General features: G+C 55.8%; 1 protein-coding gene across 1 annotated transcript in view; it reads left to right on the forward strand.

Moving 5' to 3' along the window:
- The first annotated feature begins 5,577 nt into the window (after nucleotides 1-5,577).
- LOC142024741 (uncharacterized) overlaps nucleotides 5,578-15,259 on the forward strand; it is a 93,766-nt gene continuing 84,084 nt past the window's right edge. Inside the window, 3 exon segments of the mRNA XM_075016919.1 lie at nucleotides 5,578-5,710; nucleotides 6,719-6,921; nucleotides 13,082-13,765. Of these exon segments, the coding sequence (XP_074873020.1) occupies nucleotides 6,780-6,921; nucleotides 13,082-13,765 (826 nt within the window). The 5' untranslated portion in view covers nucleotides 5,578-5,710; nucleotides 6,719-6,779.

Consider the following 15,259-nt stretch of genomic DNA (forward strand, 5'->3'; position numbering starts at 1 on the left):
TGCTCGGTATCCCCTTCCGGCTCCCTCGTTCTAAACCTTTGACCCTCACTCCCGTCCCTGTTTTTTTCCTTCGTTGTCCCCCGTATTCATTTGGTGACTGGGTGTTTTTAGTGGGCCCCCCCTCACTGTGAGAGGGGCCTTTCAGCCGTGGGCAGGACATGCCTGCCCACACCTCCCCCAGGAACACCAATAGGTGCAGGAGGCCAGACTGACTCACTACAGGAACCAACATCACTATAACCGGAATGTTTTACACGAGGGAGCCCCGTGTAATCAATGTCTGACGCAGCGATGGCGACTGCCCGGTCCCCCACAGCAACCCAGAGCCTTGGGGAGGTCTCACAGCTCCCACACTGAGGGTCACCATAAATTGTGGTTTCACAACGAGGTGTTTACAAGGGAGCAGATCTCAGGGCTGACTCGCTCCCCACGCGGCTTTGCCTGGCAGGTGTCACACACGCGCCCTTTGCATCCCCATGCAGATGAGCTCTGGCGGACACGCCCCTCCCAGCCTGCAGCCGCGTTGCGTTCCCGCCGCCGCACCCCCTACCTATGGGCGGTTGTTACTATTAAACACCAATGAAAAGTCCGTTCCGAAGGAGCAGTCGGGGCCTTTGCACAATCTGCGCTTTTAAAACAATCCCCAGGGCTTTGCAGTGTCACAGCACAAGCCCAGGGGAAAGTGCAGCTGTGAGCACGAGGCAGCTCCGCCCCCCAGGGACCGCCCAGCGCTCCGCCCAGTCCCTCCTCCCCGGCGCAGCAGCTGGTCCTGCCCCTGCACATGCTCCGCCCTAGTGCTCAGCCGGAGGCACAGGCGTCCCCGGGAGCATCGCCGCAGCCGATTCCGGTTTGTGCTCGAGCCCTTGCTGAGCGGTGGAGCCGCAGCCCGTCTGTGCGCCTCAGCCCCCACCCCTGGGTCCGGCCGCGGCCCTCACGCGCACATGGGGGAGCGAATCAGAACGTGCAGCTGGAATCTGAACCCCCTTTTGTGTGCAGCTCCCGGCACTGCCCACAGACCGTCCCGCCTGCCTTGGGAATGGGCCATCGCTCTCCCCCCGGCCGCTCTGCGCCCACAGAGGCCAGAGCTAAAGCATCCCGGCTCTGCAATGGCCAGTGACGGGCGTCGCTCCCGGGGAGCCGAGGGGAAGCCGCTCTCCCAGGGTACCCGGCCGGCGCTAGCTCCACACCGGTAACGTCTGGAGTGATGCTGGGGGTGAAGCGTCGTCCTCGCTGTCGGACACACACAGCTGAGTTCTACGAGCTCTGAGCCCGGCGATCCCCCCGCACTTATGGGTGTAAAGCCGCCGCGATGGGCCCCAAGGCCTTGGAGCTCCGCGGAGAAGCAGCCTGTTGTCTGGGTGACTGCTGGGTGCTGGCGTGTGCGCTGGGAGGGGAACAGCCACACGGCTCCCAGCACTGGGCCCAGTCCAGGCTGGGCCCCTCACCTGCTCAGGCTCCCCAGCCTTGTACTGCAGCCCAGCGGGGGCTTTTCCTCGGCATCACACACCTGCCTGACAGCTGCGCACAGGTGCTCGCGCTGGGCGATCGCTTTGCTCCAGGCGAGCAGCCGAGGTGACTGGTGAGAGGGGCCTGGGGGCCCAACGACCACGTGACTCCCCCCACAGCCTGGGGAAGGGCCGGGACAAACCCCTCCTGCCTCACTCCCGGGGGGGTTTGGCGCCCGGCACCTCTGGAAATCCCACTGGGCCCCATCTGCAGCTTTAGACTTTAAAACCCCCTGGAAGCTCTGGGCCTGAGTGAGCTGCTGCCCGGGCGCCGGTTTTGAGCTGGAGCCTCTGGTTGAAAAGGAAACTGGCGGTGTCCAGTCAGCGCCCAAAGTCCAGGCACCAGCAGCGACCGGCCCCGACATGGGCTGGGGCGAGGGAGCAGCAGTGCTGGGAGGGGTCAGTCTGTGCCGCGGGGTCACTGCCAGGGACAGAGATTCCCTGCGGCTGCGCTGGGAGGGGGCAGATTGTCAGGGGAGCCGCGTTTGTCCCCCCGGGGGTGGTACCAGGGCAGAAATAAGGGTGGGGGGGGGGGCCCGGAGAAGGTGCGGGTGAGAGTGCAGAGATGGGACCTGTCAGTCACATTGTAAAATGAGACCTCGCCCGCCTCGTAGTGCAGGAAAACCCCCACCCGGCCGGGCCTGGCGCTCGCGGGGAGGTGGAGAGGCGGCTAGTGGCGTGGGAGTTCCTGGCTGAACAAGAGCGCCTCCTGCTGGCCCGGCTGGGAGAGGTGGCCCCGGAGATCGGGCGGAGGGGGGAGGAAAATGCCACCCAGCTGGGGGAGAAGATTTCCAGGCCCGGCGCCCTCAACACACAGCTGGAGGGGGCGTGTCAGCAGCCGGCGCTGGAGCTGCTGCAGGGGAGAGGGCGCTGGACGTGCCCAGGGCCCTATTAAGGAGAGGACTGAAGTTCCGGGCCCAGAACCATTCAAGTAGAATTTCTTTTAGAGACACGTAAAGTACCTGCTGCACAATCTCTCTTAGTCTGTGAGGGGGCAGAGAACTTGTAGCTGATTTTGAAGGACGCACATCTTAGGTGCACAGCGGGGCCATTGCTCTGCAGCGCAGCACTTGATTCTTCAGGCACCATTTTTGTACGAGACATTCCCAGGGCTCCCTCAGAGCCCAGCTAATGAGCATCACCGCTAGTTCGGACCAGTGGGAATCGGGCCTGGATCGCTTACGGCGGGTCAATGCCCTGACAGGGCAACCAGCAGCGAATTTGCGCTTCACACTTATAAACCAAGTTGCGATGTACTTCGGGCGGCCGCCCCTGCTCTGCTAGTCGGACGATGGCCATTTATTCCCATGTTTCCACAAGGAGGTGGAATTGGCATGATTAACCGCTCCTTTGCCCATAACCTGGTGCATGATGGGATACAAGGGCTGGTCATGAACAGTCCGCTCCATCATGGCATTCCTTGTACTCCGCCCCACTGCGGCTCCCTTCGCTAGTGGGTGTGTTGAGGGCAGCAGATGTGCAGGGAATCACCAGCTCCCGGGGTTGCCAAATGACACCTTCAGTTTAAAATAGTGAACAATTGGCGGTAGATGGTGTTTCCAGAGAGCCCAAGTCATGTTAAAGACGCGGCCGTTTACTGCCCCTTCACGGCAATAGATGGCACCAGGGCAGTGGTGGGCAGTAGGGGGATTTTCAACTCCTACTAAGAGAATCTTTGACTCTACCCACAACCCCCACAACCGAGTTCAGTCTGCACAGCACGTTTATAAGATTCGTGCATTTTTCTGCAGCCACCTGATTCAATAATTAGGTTAACTTTAATATTCCATCTACAACAGGTTGCAAAAATAGTTGCTAGCTCAGCCCTGTAAATTACTGCAGATTCGTGTAGCATTTACAATTCTGAACAAATTGCCTTCAATTGTCTGTCGCGTAAATGTCAGTCGGAAGGCTGTGATTGTGTATGAAAACTTGTACCAAGATAAGCTATGGAGGTAAGTTGGTGTTTAACAGAAAGATCACATTCCATACAAGCACTGGATCTGTCATCTGTTTTACAGTCTTACGAATGATAAGATTTTCTAGAGTGTCCATCATTACCACTTCGATCAATCGTCCTTTGTAAAATTAAACTATATATAAGAGAACAATATGAATATTCATTTGTCATCATTTTAGCTATAAATTGTCATCAAGGGTCACATTGTCACGGGAATTATCTTATTCTAACCTACAAAAGTCTCATTTAAATAGAAAAATCTGATTGATTTTTTTCAAAGTTTTAACAAAGTAGCTAGTAATATAATATCTCGTAGTCTGGTAGTATCATTTCATATAGAACATGGATGGAGACTCATAAATCTATTTGCCCCATGCAGGGTAAAATGAAGAAACCAAAATGTAGGTGGGAGAAGGTGAAAGCGAAGAAAGAGGAAGAGAATCAAGGGAAGACATTGCTAGCTACGACAAAGAGACGTACGGACTTTTGTTCTTGGCAAACAAGAAGTGAAGGCAGGGGCACTGCAAAGGATACGGATACATTAGTGACTGTGATCCCGGCTTCAGAGGCAAGTGACACCTGAGAATTAGTAGGCAGCAGTGACATCGCCAGTGGGGAACCTAAGCAGAAACCTGCGTTGAACAATCTGGGAAGCTGAAGTTTCCCGCTGATCTAGGACAGTGGAATGTGTGGGAAGGTTTGTGTGAATACTTTTGCATGAAAGGGGTAAATCAAAGTCAGCACATGGATGGTAACTTTGATGCTTCTCAGAGACCATTCCCTGATGAAAAGGTCAAGCGCCGGTCTGCACAAGCATTGGTTTCTCCAGAACAACACAATGGTGAGCCAGTGCAGTGCGAATCATTCTGTGCGCCTTGTAAGTCATTTGCAAATGTGTACGAAAGAGCACGCCCAGCTGGGAAAGGAAATGACTAGAAATCACAGGAGTCCCGGAGCTCCCACCCGCCAACCTGTCCTGAGCCCGGCCCCGCCCACAGCCTGTGTCCCCACCCAGACTCTCATAGCCCCGCCCCCAAACCTTTCCTGAGCCCGGCCCCGCCCACAGCCTGTGTCCCCACCCACACTCTCATAGCCCCGCCCCCAAACCTTTCCTGAGCCCGGCCCCGCCCACAGCCTGTGTCCTCACCCAGAGCTCTCACAGCCCCGCCCCCAAACCTGTGCTGAGCCCGGGCAACCGACGCCAGCAGAAGGGTCCCTCCAGGAGGCGGACTCTTGTGGCTAACGGCCAATAGCGAGACAGGTTAGGATTTTTTGGCCAATGAGGAAACGAGATTAGCTCGGTCTAGCCAATGGTCGTGAATATTGCCTGGATTGACATTCTAGTCCAGAGGGCGGGATCAGAACGGGCGACCAATGGCAGGGAGGGCTGAGCCAACTGGTCAAAATCGGAAGGGGATTGGTTTTCCTACCGACCAATGGCGGATCGGGGAGGCAGGATGACGGCCAATGGGGGAGCGGGGCGGGGCAATTCGAAGGCGCGCGGGACTGGGCTGCAGCAGAGAACGCTGGTTGCGGTGAGGCGCTGCCGCAGGGGAGGGGATGTCGGTTGGCCCCCGGGCCGGGCCCGCGCTGGGCGAGGGAGGAGCTGGGCGGGGCCATTGACCGCACGAGGCGCTGCCGCGGGAATGCCCGGGCGGGGGGGCTGAGCTGAGGGGGACAAACGCCCCGCCCCCCACCGTGGCGCTGGAGCCCGAGGCTGGGGGCGGAGCTCAGTGTCTGGTTCCCGCCTCTCCCGGGGGGCGGGGCGGGAAGGTTGTTCCCCTCCCCGCCCCAGAACGTTCCCGGCGGCGCTGGAGCGGCCCCGCCCGCGGGGGTGGGTGTGAGCAGAGCCCGGCGCTGCCCCTCCCCCACGGGCCGGTCCCACCCGCAGAGACCCCCCCCCCCCACCCCCGGGCCGGGCGCGGAAGGGGCGTTACTGCAGCTCCGGTCCAGACCCAGCAGGAGCAGCCGCCGCTCCGCCCCCACGTGCCCCGACCCAGCCCGCGAGCCGGGGGGTTTCTCCCCCCTCCGGCCTGTCTGCCGATTACGTCACTTCCTCTCCACTGGCCCTGGCCCCGCCCCCGCGCTCAGCCTGGCCGGCGCAGCTCCTACTGGAGGCGGGCGGGGTCCGGGGGAGCCGCGCTGGGACTCGCCGGCCGCGTGTGCGGCTCCGGCAGCGGAGGGGTTAACCGGGGTCCGGCGGGAACGTCCTGCGGCTGCCCGGAGCCCCCCGAGCCGCCGCCAGGTGAGGGGGGGCCCGGCCGGGCCGGGAAGTGACTCCACCCCACCCCCCGTTTGTGTCTCGGACCCTCCGTGCGGGGCCCCCCCGCCCGCGCCAGCGCCAGCGCCTTCCCCTGGTCCCGGCCGGGCCGCCCCGTTCTCCGGCCGCTGCGCCTCGTCCTGCCGCCCGCGCGGCCCCGTCCCCCCGCCTCGCGGCGGCGCCTGGTTCACCTCGTGCTGCGGGCGGCTCGCGGCGCTGGGCCCCGCGGGGAGCAAAGAGGCGCCGCCCCAGCGCCCCGCACTCGCCCCCGCCCGGCTCCGGGGCGCCCGGGGAGGGGAGGAGAGGGGAGGGGGATGGGGGCGGGGGCGGAGGCGGCCGGGGGGGCTGTGACGCGGGGCTGGTTTTCCCTCTTGGCTCCACTCGCACCTCCAGGCGGAGTCTCCGGGCGGCGCCCGCGGGCTCTGCACCCCGCAGGGACCAGTGGGTGCTGGGGGCTCTGTGCTCGGTTCTCCCCCAGCTCCCTTGTTTTCGCCCCAGGGCCTCTGCACCCCCCTGGTTTTCTTCTTCCTTGTCCCCCTCAGTGATTTGGGGCCCTGAGTCCATTGCACCCCCCCCGCAGGGGATCCGAGAGCTCTGGGTGGGGTTGTGTCCACCCCCCCCCGGTTCCCCAGTGGGGCCGGGCGCTCGTCGCACGGTGCCGGTGCTCCCCCGCGGTGCAGTTCAGTGATCCTCATTGTCCCTTCAGCTGCTCCCTTCCTCCGGGCTTGTCCCCGTGGTGTGTCACTAACCACGTGATGTTTCCGTGGGACACACTCCAGTGCGCAGCAGTGCTGGAGCTCAGGCCGTGTCCAGAGAGAAACGAGGACGGATTTGGGATCTGACTTGTGCGAGGTGGTTCTGTGAGACTCGAGCGTTTCCCCAAATGTGCGTGTGCAGCACGTGTGCCCCAGGGAGCGCGTGTGGGGAGCCGGGGGATGCGGAGCGGCTTCCAGCCCTGTCTGAAATGTCTCCGTTGTTCTTCTCCCTTGCCAGGCCCAGAGCCCCCACGTCTGGCTCCAGAGCAGCCCTGGCCCTGCAGAGACAGAGCGAGGACATGGCGGTGGCGGCGGAGCTGGTGACCTTGGAGGAGGTGTCTGTGTGTTTCTCTGAGGAGGAATGGGGACTGCTGGCCCCAGGGCAGAGAGCCCTCTACAGGGAGGTGATGCAGGACAATTACCAGACCGTGCGCTGGCTGGGTGAGGAGTCCTGTCCCTGGGGGTGTCAGAGGCTGTGTGGGCTCTGCAGCAGCTGGGTTGGCTTTGGTTCAGGGACCCTCCCTGCCCCTGTCCCCAGTGTCAGGAGTGTCAGCCCCAGGAATCACTGGCTCCCCTGTGAGAGACTGTCCCCTCCACGGCCCCTCCCAGGGGAAGCAGGTTCAGGAACATGGCAGTTCTTTGATAGCATTGTGATTCGGTCTCTCATGATAGTCTTATCAAAAAACTAGGCAAATACAATTTAGATGAGGCTACAAAAAGGTGGGTGCATAACTGGCTGCTTAACCATACCCAGAGAGTAGTTCTTAATGGTTCTCAATCCTGCTGGAAAAGTATAACAAGTGGGGTTCCGCAGGGGTCAGTGTTATGACCAGTTCTGTTCAATGTCTTCATCAATGATTTAGATATTGGCATAGAAAGTACGCTTATTAAGTTTGCAGATGATACCAAGTTGGGAGGGGTTGCAGCAGCTTTGGAGGATGGGGTCATAATTCAAAATGATCTGGATAAATTGGAGAAATGGTCTGAGGTAAACAGGATGAAGTTTAATAAGGACAAATGCAAAGTGCTCCACTTAGGAGGGAACAATCAGTTTCACACATACAGAATGGGGAGAGACTGTCTAGGAATGAGTACAGCAGAAAGGGGTCTAGGGATTATAGTGGACAACAAGCTAAATACGAATCAACAGTGTGATGCTGTCGCAAAAAAAGCAAACATGATTCTGGGATGCCTTAAAAGGTGTGTTGTGAACAAGACAGGAGAAGTCATTCTTCCGCTCTACTCTGCGCTGATTAGGCCTCAGCTGGAGCGTTGTGTCCAGTTCTGGGCACCGCAGTTCAAAAAAGATATCGAGAAACTAGAGAGGGTCCAGAGAAGAGCGACAAGAATGATTAAAGGTCAAGAGAATGTGACCTATGAAAGAAGGTTGAAAGAATTGGGCTTGTTTAGTTTGGAAAAGAGAAGATAGAGAGGAGACATGATAGCGGTTTTCAGGTATCTAAAAGGGAGTCATAAGGAGGAAGGAGAAAACTTGTTCTTCTTGGCCTCTGAGGATAGAACAAGAGGCAATGGACTTAAACTGCAGCAAGGGAGGTTTAGGTTGCATATTAGGAAAAAGTTCCTAACTGTCAGGGCGGTCAAACAGTGGAATGCATTGCCAAGGGAGGTTGTGGAATCTCCATCGCTGGAGATATTTAAGAACAGGTTAGATAGACGTCTATCAGGGATGGTTTAAATAGTACTTGGTCCTGCCATTGGGGCAGAGGGCTGGACTCGATGGCCTCTCGAGGTCCCTTCCAGTCCTCGTGTTCTATGATTCTTCCCACAGCCCAGGTCTACATGTGCTTCCCCACTATCTTCCTTGGCTAGAGGTGTGAGTGGAGGGCCGCAGGCAGGAATGGCGGGTACCAGAGCTGTGGGGCTGGGTCCGGCTGCTCTCAGTGCCTGCAGGGTACCCCTGGGGCTAGCATGCTGCACCCCTGCTGGCTCTTACCGTTAAGGGGGCGTTCTTGAACAATCAAACACAAACTCCCAGATGGAAGCACCAGCTCTCCCACGTACAGTAGTTTGCTTTCTTAGGAGTCACTGGTGGGTGCCAGACACAGGACAAACCGGTTATGCGAAACCTGTGCCCCAGTTTGGATGCAATGTCACTCCCCGTAGGTCTCATAACACACCTCATCCAGTGTCCTCGGCCTTCATTCATAATGGGGGGTTTTGAAGATGGTTGGGAGGTGCCCAGTTAGGTCATGTGACACCGAGTGGGGCCAAACCTGGGCAGTGGGAAGTAAAACTATGAAGGCAAAAATGCAGCTAGAATCTCAGCAGGAGGTTGTGGGGGAGGCTGAGACGGGGGCTTTAACTAACCCCCTCCAGCCGCACTTCTGCCAGTCTCCTTCCCGCACCGAGGGAAATGCACTGGGTGTGGCTGGAAAGTGAGTCAGCAACAAGCCCGTGATGCAGGAGGAAAGTGGTAAACCACGCAGAGAAGATGCTGCTGGCAGAGTAGAACTGAGGCAGCCGAGGGGGAGCCCAGCTGCAACAACAGCCACATCCCCCACAGAGCAGCAAAGCCAAACATTGCCATGGCCGCCTGCAGGAGCAGCAGCTCTTGTGAGTTGCTGGTAGGGCCCACCCAGCCGCAGGCAGGCAGGGGTCGCAGAGCAGGAGCCTGGGCAGAATCTGAAGCAGCCAGCCCAGGACTCACCTCACTGCTCAGACAACTTCCTCTGCCTCCTGCTGGTTCAAGTAGCGCATCAGAGCCAAAGAGCTAGAGGAACCAGGCCCCAGCCAGGAGCTTTGTGGACAGAGCCTTTGGGGAGCCAGAGCTCTGCCAGAGCCTCTCTCTTCAAGTTCTAGTGACCTGCCACGTGACAGCTGCAGTCTGAGCCCTGCCTGGGGGCCTCGGTTTTGGCCCTGCCAGCCCTCACAGAGCTCGTGTTTTGAGTCGAGCGAAAACACAGAGAAGTCCTGTGGCACCTTATAGACTAACGGATTTTCTGAAGCATCAGCTTTTGTGGGCAAAGGCCCAATTCGTCAGATGTCTGGAGCAGGAATTCCAGAGGCAAGTAGAAATATACAGGCACAAGAAAAGGAGGGAGTCCCAGTCAAGAAGAAGGCTGGAGTAAATGAGAGCAATTCAGTCGTGGAGGATGTGGCCCACTTCCAGCAGCTGATGTGGCGATGTGAACAGCCGGAGCAGAGAAACTGCTTTTGTACTTGGCCAGCCGTTGCTGGTCTTTGTTCAGTCCTAAATGGATGGTGTCACCTTTGCAAATAAATTGTAGCTCTGCAGTTGCTCTTTGAGGTCTGCTTTTGACATTTTTGCATTGCAGGATGGCTACTTTTAAATCTGCTCCTGAGCATCCTGGGAGATTTTTGGATCTTACCGTTCCTGATATTTGATTTGGATCCATTTATTCTTTTACATGGAGACTGTCCAGTTTACATGTGCAGGCGAATAAGCCCCGCTGGTTAAAGTAAAATTAAAAAAAAAAAGTGGAGATACACATCTCCTAGAACTGGAAGGGACCTCGGGAGTTCATCTACTCCAGTCCCCTGCCCTCTTGGCAGGACCACGCACCACCCTGTCATCTATTTGCCCCAGTCCCTAAATGGTCTCCTCAAGGATTGAACTCACAACCCCAGGTTTAGCAGGTGTGGTGGTGTCATTGGTGGGTAGAGTTGGCACCGAGGTTTGTCGAAAGGTTTGGTTTGTGATTTACAGTGTTGGGGTCTATACTTGCTGGTGAGGATTTGTTTCAGGTTGGTGGGCTGGCTGTAGGTGAGGACAGGCCCTGCCTCCCAAGGTCTGTGAGAGCGAAGGATCGTTGTCCAGGATGGGTTGTAGAGCACAGATGGTACGTTGGAGGCTATAGCTGATGGCCAGTGGTGTTCTGTTGTTTTCTTTGCTGGGCCTGTCTTGTAGCAGGTGACTTCTGGGTACACATCTGGCTCTGTCAATCTGTTTCTTCACTTCCTAAGGTGGGTATTGTAGTTTCAGGAGAGCCTGGTAAAGGTCTTGAAGGTGTTTGTCTCTGTCTGAGGGATTGGAGCAAACGTGGTTGAACCTCTAGTGCTTGGCTGTAAACAATGGATCGTGTGGTGTGCCCTGGATGGAATTTGGAGGCATGGAGGTAGCATAGCAGTCCTGGGGTTTCTGGTATAGGGTTGTGTTTATCTGACCATCACTTATGTGCTCAGTAGTGTCCAGGAAGTGGATCTCTTGTGTGGACCGTTCCAGGCTGAGGTTCTGGGTGGTGTGGAAACTGTTGATATCACAGTGAACTCTTCAAGAGCCTCTTTCTCATGGGTCCAGATGATGATGATGTCATCAATGTAGCTCAAGTAGAGGAGGGCGCCAGGGGTCTAGAGCTGAGGAAGTTGTTCCAGGTCAGCCATAAAAATGTTGGATACTGTGGGGCCAGGCGGGTGCCCATTGCAGTGCCACTGATTTGAAGGTATAAATTGTCCCCACATCTGAAGTACTTGTGGGTGAGGACAAATTCACAAAGCTCCACCACCACTTGTGCTGTGGCATCATCAGGGATACTGTTCCTGACAGGTTGAAGTCCATCTTCACGTGGGTTTTTTGTGTAAGAGACCTCGACATCCATGGTGACCAGGATGGTGGTTTCAGGAAGATCACCAGTGCACAGCAGTTTCCTGAGGAAGTCGGTGGTGTTTCAAAGATAGCTCGGAGTGCTGGTAACATCAGGTCTGAGTCGAGAGTCCCCATAGCTGGACAAGGCTGCAATGAGAGTGCCAATGCCTGAGCTGATGGTGCCTCCAGAATGTCTAGATTTATGGATCTTGGGGCTCTGGGGTGTGTCTGTGCAGATCTGTTCCTGCGCTTTTGTCAGGAGTGTCTTGAGCAGACGGTGCAGTTTCTGTGTGTGCTGCTCAGTGGGATCAGAGGACAGTAGCCTGTAGAAGGTGGTATTGGAGAGCTGCCTGGGAGTCTCCTTTTCATGGTCTGACCTATTCATGATGACAACAGAGGCTCCTTTGTCGGCCTGTTGGATGACAACGCCAGAGCTGTTTCTGAGGCTGTGGGTGACATTGCATTCCACACGGCTGAGGTCGTGGGAGACGCAATGTCACTTTGCCACAATTTCTGCCTGTGCACAGAAGTGGAAACGCTCTAGGTCTAGATCCAGTCTGTCGTTTTGACCGTCAGGAAGGATTCCACACAGAATTCTTCTTCTTGTACTCTAGGTATGATGGTGCCTGCAGGGCTGTTCAGAGTCTTGTGAAAAGTGTTCCTGGAAAGTGTTCCTCGCAAAACTGGGGCAGGGTTCCAGATCCCCACAGAACTGCGTCATGTTTCTGGGGGTGGTGGGGCACAAAGAGTCCCCGAGATAGCACAGACTCCTCTGCCGGGCTGAGTGTGTGGTTGGATAGATTGACAATGTTGCCGGCTGAGTTACGGGTACCACTACTGTGGCCCCATGCGGCAAGTCGGAGGTTAGAGAGTTTACAGTCCTGTAGAGAAGAGCAGTGTGTGTTGTGACTCTCCTGTCTCCTTTCAGTAAAGTCCAGCCACCTGGGTGTTTGTGTGGGAGGCTGTTTTTTAGGAGAGGCTCCAGACTTGAGAGCTTCTTGTGATGTTTCCCTTTTTGCTGCACAGGATGCTGAACAGGTGGTTCCTCAGGTCTGTGGGAGTGTGCGACCAATCTCTCGACACAGTCCCTGCAGTGTGTCGGTTGCAGTGAGTGTTTCACCTTCAGCCCGTTGGGTGGGACGTCCATCCATTTGCACTTGGCGAGGAAGCTGGTGTCTGTATCTGTGTAGGTTTTCTCATGGGTTTGTTGGATTCCGGCTCCACGTGGCTAAATTCAGGGCCTGCCTGGTGCCAGGCATTGGGCGTAGCTGTGTTAGTTTTGTCCACAAAAACAACAACACATCGAGTGTTGAGCTGAGTGGTCCTGTCCTGCCCTGGGATGGGGGGGATGGAACAGGTCAAGAGGGAGGCTGAGTTGCACCCTAGAGAGGGCAGCAGAGCACTTGGCTCCCGCAGGAATGAGCTGGGCCATTCCCGAGGCAGGGGTGAGCCACCTGTACTCCAGGTGAGTGTGTCATGGGATCTTGTACCATCCAGAGCCCGGCCTGTGCCAGGTGGGGAAGGAGCCTCTCTGGGTGGGCGGCTCAGATCCTGGGGCTGGAAGAAGTAATGGCCTGGACCTTCCTGAACAAGATCAGCACTTGGTTAATTGCTCCCCAAGCAGGATTTCCAGTTCCCAAAGGTGATGTGATCTCCTGGGTGGAGCGAGGGGAGGCGCTGGGGGTCCCAGATCTCCAGGGCGCTGAGAAAGGGGAGATCATCAGCGACCCCCACACAGGTGAGCAGTGAGCTAAAGAGACTCAGAAACCGATTTCTGTGTCCTCCGAGATGTCACTTGGGCCTTTTCATCCAGACTGACTGAGCCTTCAGCCTGTCATCAGCCTCAGCCAGAGGGTGGGAGCAGTGCTGGGGTCCCTCCTCTGGGGAAGGGTTGTGAGGAAGGAGGAGCAGCTCAGTTCATGTTATTTCAATCTTCCATCAGCTGTTGGCTGCGTTCCCCCTTTTCTGTTCCCTTTCAGAGTTTTCCTTTCAGCTCAGCACAGAGAGTGACACTGTCTGGTTCTCTCTGTGTCCCAGCAGGTGAGGTGATGCTGCTCAAGAATGACGAGGAGAATCTTCAGCTGGAAGAACCAGAGCAAGTAGCCTCCTGTGGGATGTTCCTGGGAAGCTCTGAAGGTCGTGTTTCTCAGATCCCTGAGCACAGAGAGACCTGTGAGAGTCAGTGTAGCCCAGAAAGGCAGCAGGGAAACCATGCAGGGGAGGGGCAGGATAACTCCAGCCATGGAAGCAGAGGTGTGAGGAACACTAAAGAGAGCGAACAACAGAAAACCTGTGGGAAAAGCTTCAGTCTTAACAGTCATTGTAGCATCCGCACAGGAGAGAAGCCCAATATCTGCCCTGACTGCGGGAGAAGCTTCCAAAAGCCCTCAAGTCTTATTTATCACCAGAGAACCCACACAGGAGAGAAACCCTTCCACTGCTCTGACTGTGGGAAACGCTTCTCATGCTCCTCAAGTCTTAAAAGTCATTGCAGAATCCACACAGGAGAGACACCTTATAACTGCTCTGACTGTGGGAAAAGGTTCAGAGACAGGTCAAACCTTGTTACACATAAGAGAATCCACACAGGAGAGAAACCCTTCCACTGCTCTGTGTGTGGGAAAAGCTTTCGGCAACACTCTCACCTTCTCACTCATCAGGTAATTCACACAGGAGAGAAACCCTATCACTGCACTGCCTGCGGGAAAGGCTTCAGCAGCAGTGCAAACCTCGTTAAACATCAGAAAATCCGTACGGGGAGAAACCTTTCAACTGCTTTGAGTCCGGGAGAAGGTTTAGTGACGTTTCTGGCCTTGATCATCATCTGAGAATCCACACCCGGGGAAAACCCTTTCTCTGCTCTGATTGCGGGAAAAGCTTCAGTCAACGCTCATATCTTGTTCAGCATCAGAAAACCCACACCGGGGACAAACCCTTCCCCTGCTCTGACTGTGGCAAAAGCTTCTTGTGGCACTCAAGCCTTAAAAGTCATTGCAGAATCCACACAGGAGAGAGACCTTATAACTGCCCTGACTGTGAGAAAAAGTACAGATGGAGATCACAGCTTGTTGCTCATCAGAGAAGCCACACAGGAGAGAAACCCTTCATCTGCTCTGAGTGTGGGAAACGCTTCTCATGCTCCTCAAATCTTAAAAGTCACTACAGAATCCACACAGGAGAGACACCTTATAGCTGCCCTGACTGTGGGAAAAGTTTCAGACAGAGGTCAAACCTTGTTACTCAGAGGAGAAGCCACACAAGAGAGAAACCCTTCAAGTGCTCTGACTGTAGGAAAAGCTTTTGTCAGCGCTCAGCTCTTATTCATTGGAGAACCCACACTGGAGAGAAACCCTTCCACTGTTCTGACTGTGGGAAAAGGTTCATACAGAGGTCAAGCCTTGATTTACATCAGAAAACCCACACAGGAGAGAAACCCTTCCCCTGCTCCAACTGTGGGAAAAGATTTTCTCAGTGCTCCAGTCTTATTCATCATCAGAGAACCCACCTTGGAGAGAAACCTTTCACCTGCTCCAAGCGTGGGACAAGTTTTTGTCAGCACTAAAATCTAACCAATCAGAGGAACCTTTCAGCTGTTTTGTCTGTCCGGGAACGCTCGCACATTGTCAATCGTCAGAGTTCACACAAGAGAATAACCCACAGACTGCACTCACGTGGGTAACCTTCAGTGGCTGCTCGGACATTATTGATCATCAGAGAATTCACACAGGAGGGAAATCCGGTAACTCTCTCTTTGTTGCTATTTTTGAAGCTGGGCCACTGGGCAAAAAGTCAGTGAGAACCCCATGAACTACCACACTGCTTCTCATTCCTCAAGGGTGTGGTGTTACGGAGCCATTCAGGTAACTAAAATAAAGTCGACTTGTTCCCGACATTAACCCCTGCTCCTTTATAAAAGAACTAGACACACTGGAGTTTAAGGACCTGAACTTGATTAATTTTTGGTGTCTTTTTTTAATTAAATAAACTGAAAATGCTTCACTTGAGTTGTTGCTCCAGGTGTGTCTGGAGAGGAGGGGTCAGTACATGGGGACACTGGGGAGAGACCATTGTTGTAGCCCACTGTCGCCGCAGCAGCTTTGGGCCCAGGTGAGAAGCACCTCTGCTTGGCTGCTGCAGCTCCAGCAGGTACACCCAGAGGAGCGGCGTGTGTCCCTCACCTGGGGCAGGGCCAGGGTCATCGGTCCTTTGCACTGC

This window comes from Carettochelys insculpta, chromosome 22 (assembly GCF_033958435.1).
Source record: "Carettochelys insculpta isolate YL-2023 chromosome 22, ASM3395843v1, whole genome shotgun sequence".
Taxonomy (NCBI): Eukaryota; Metazoa; Chordata; order Testudines; family Carettochelyidae; genus Carettochelys; species Carettochelys insculpta.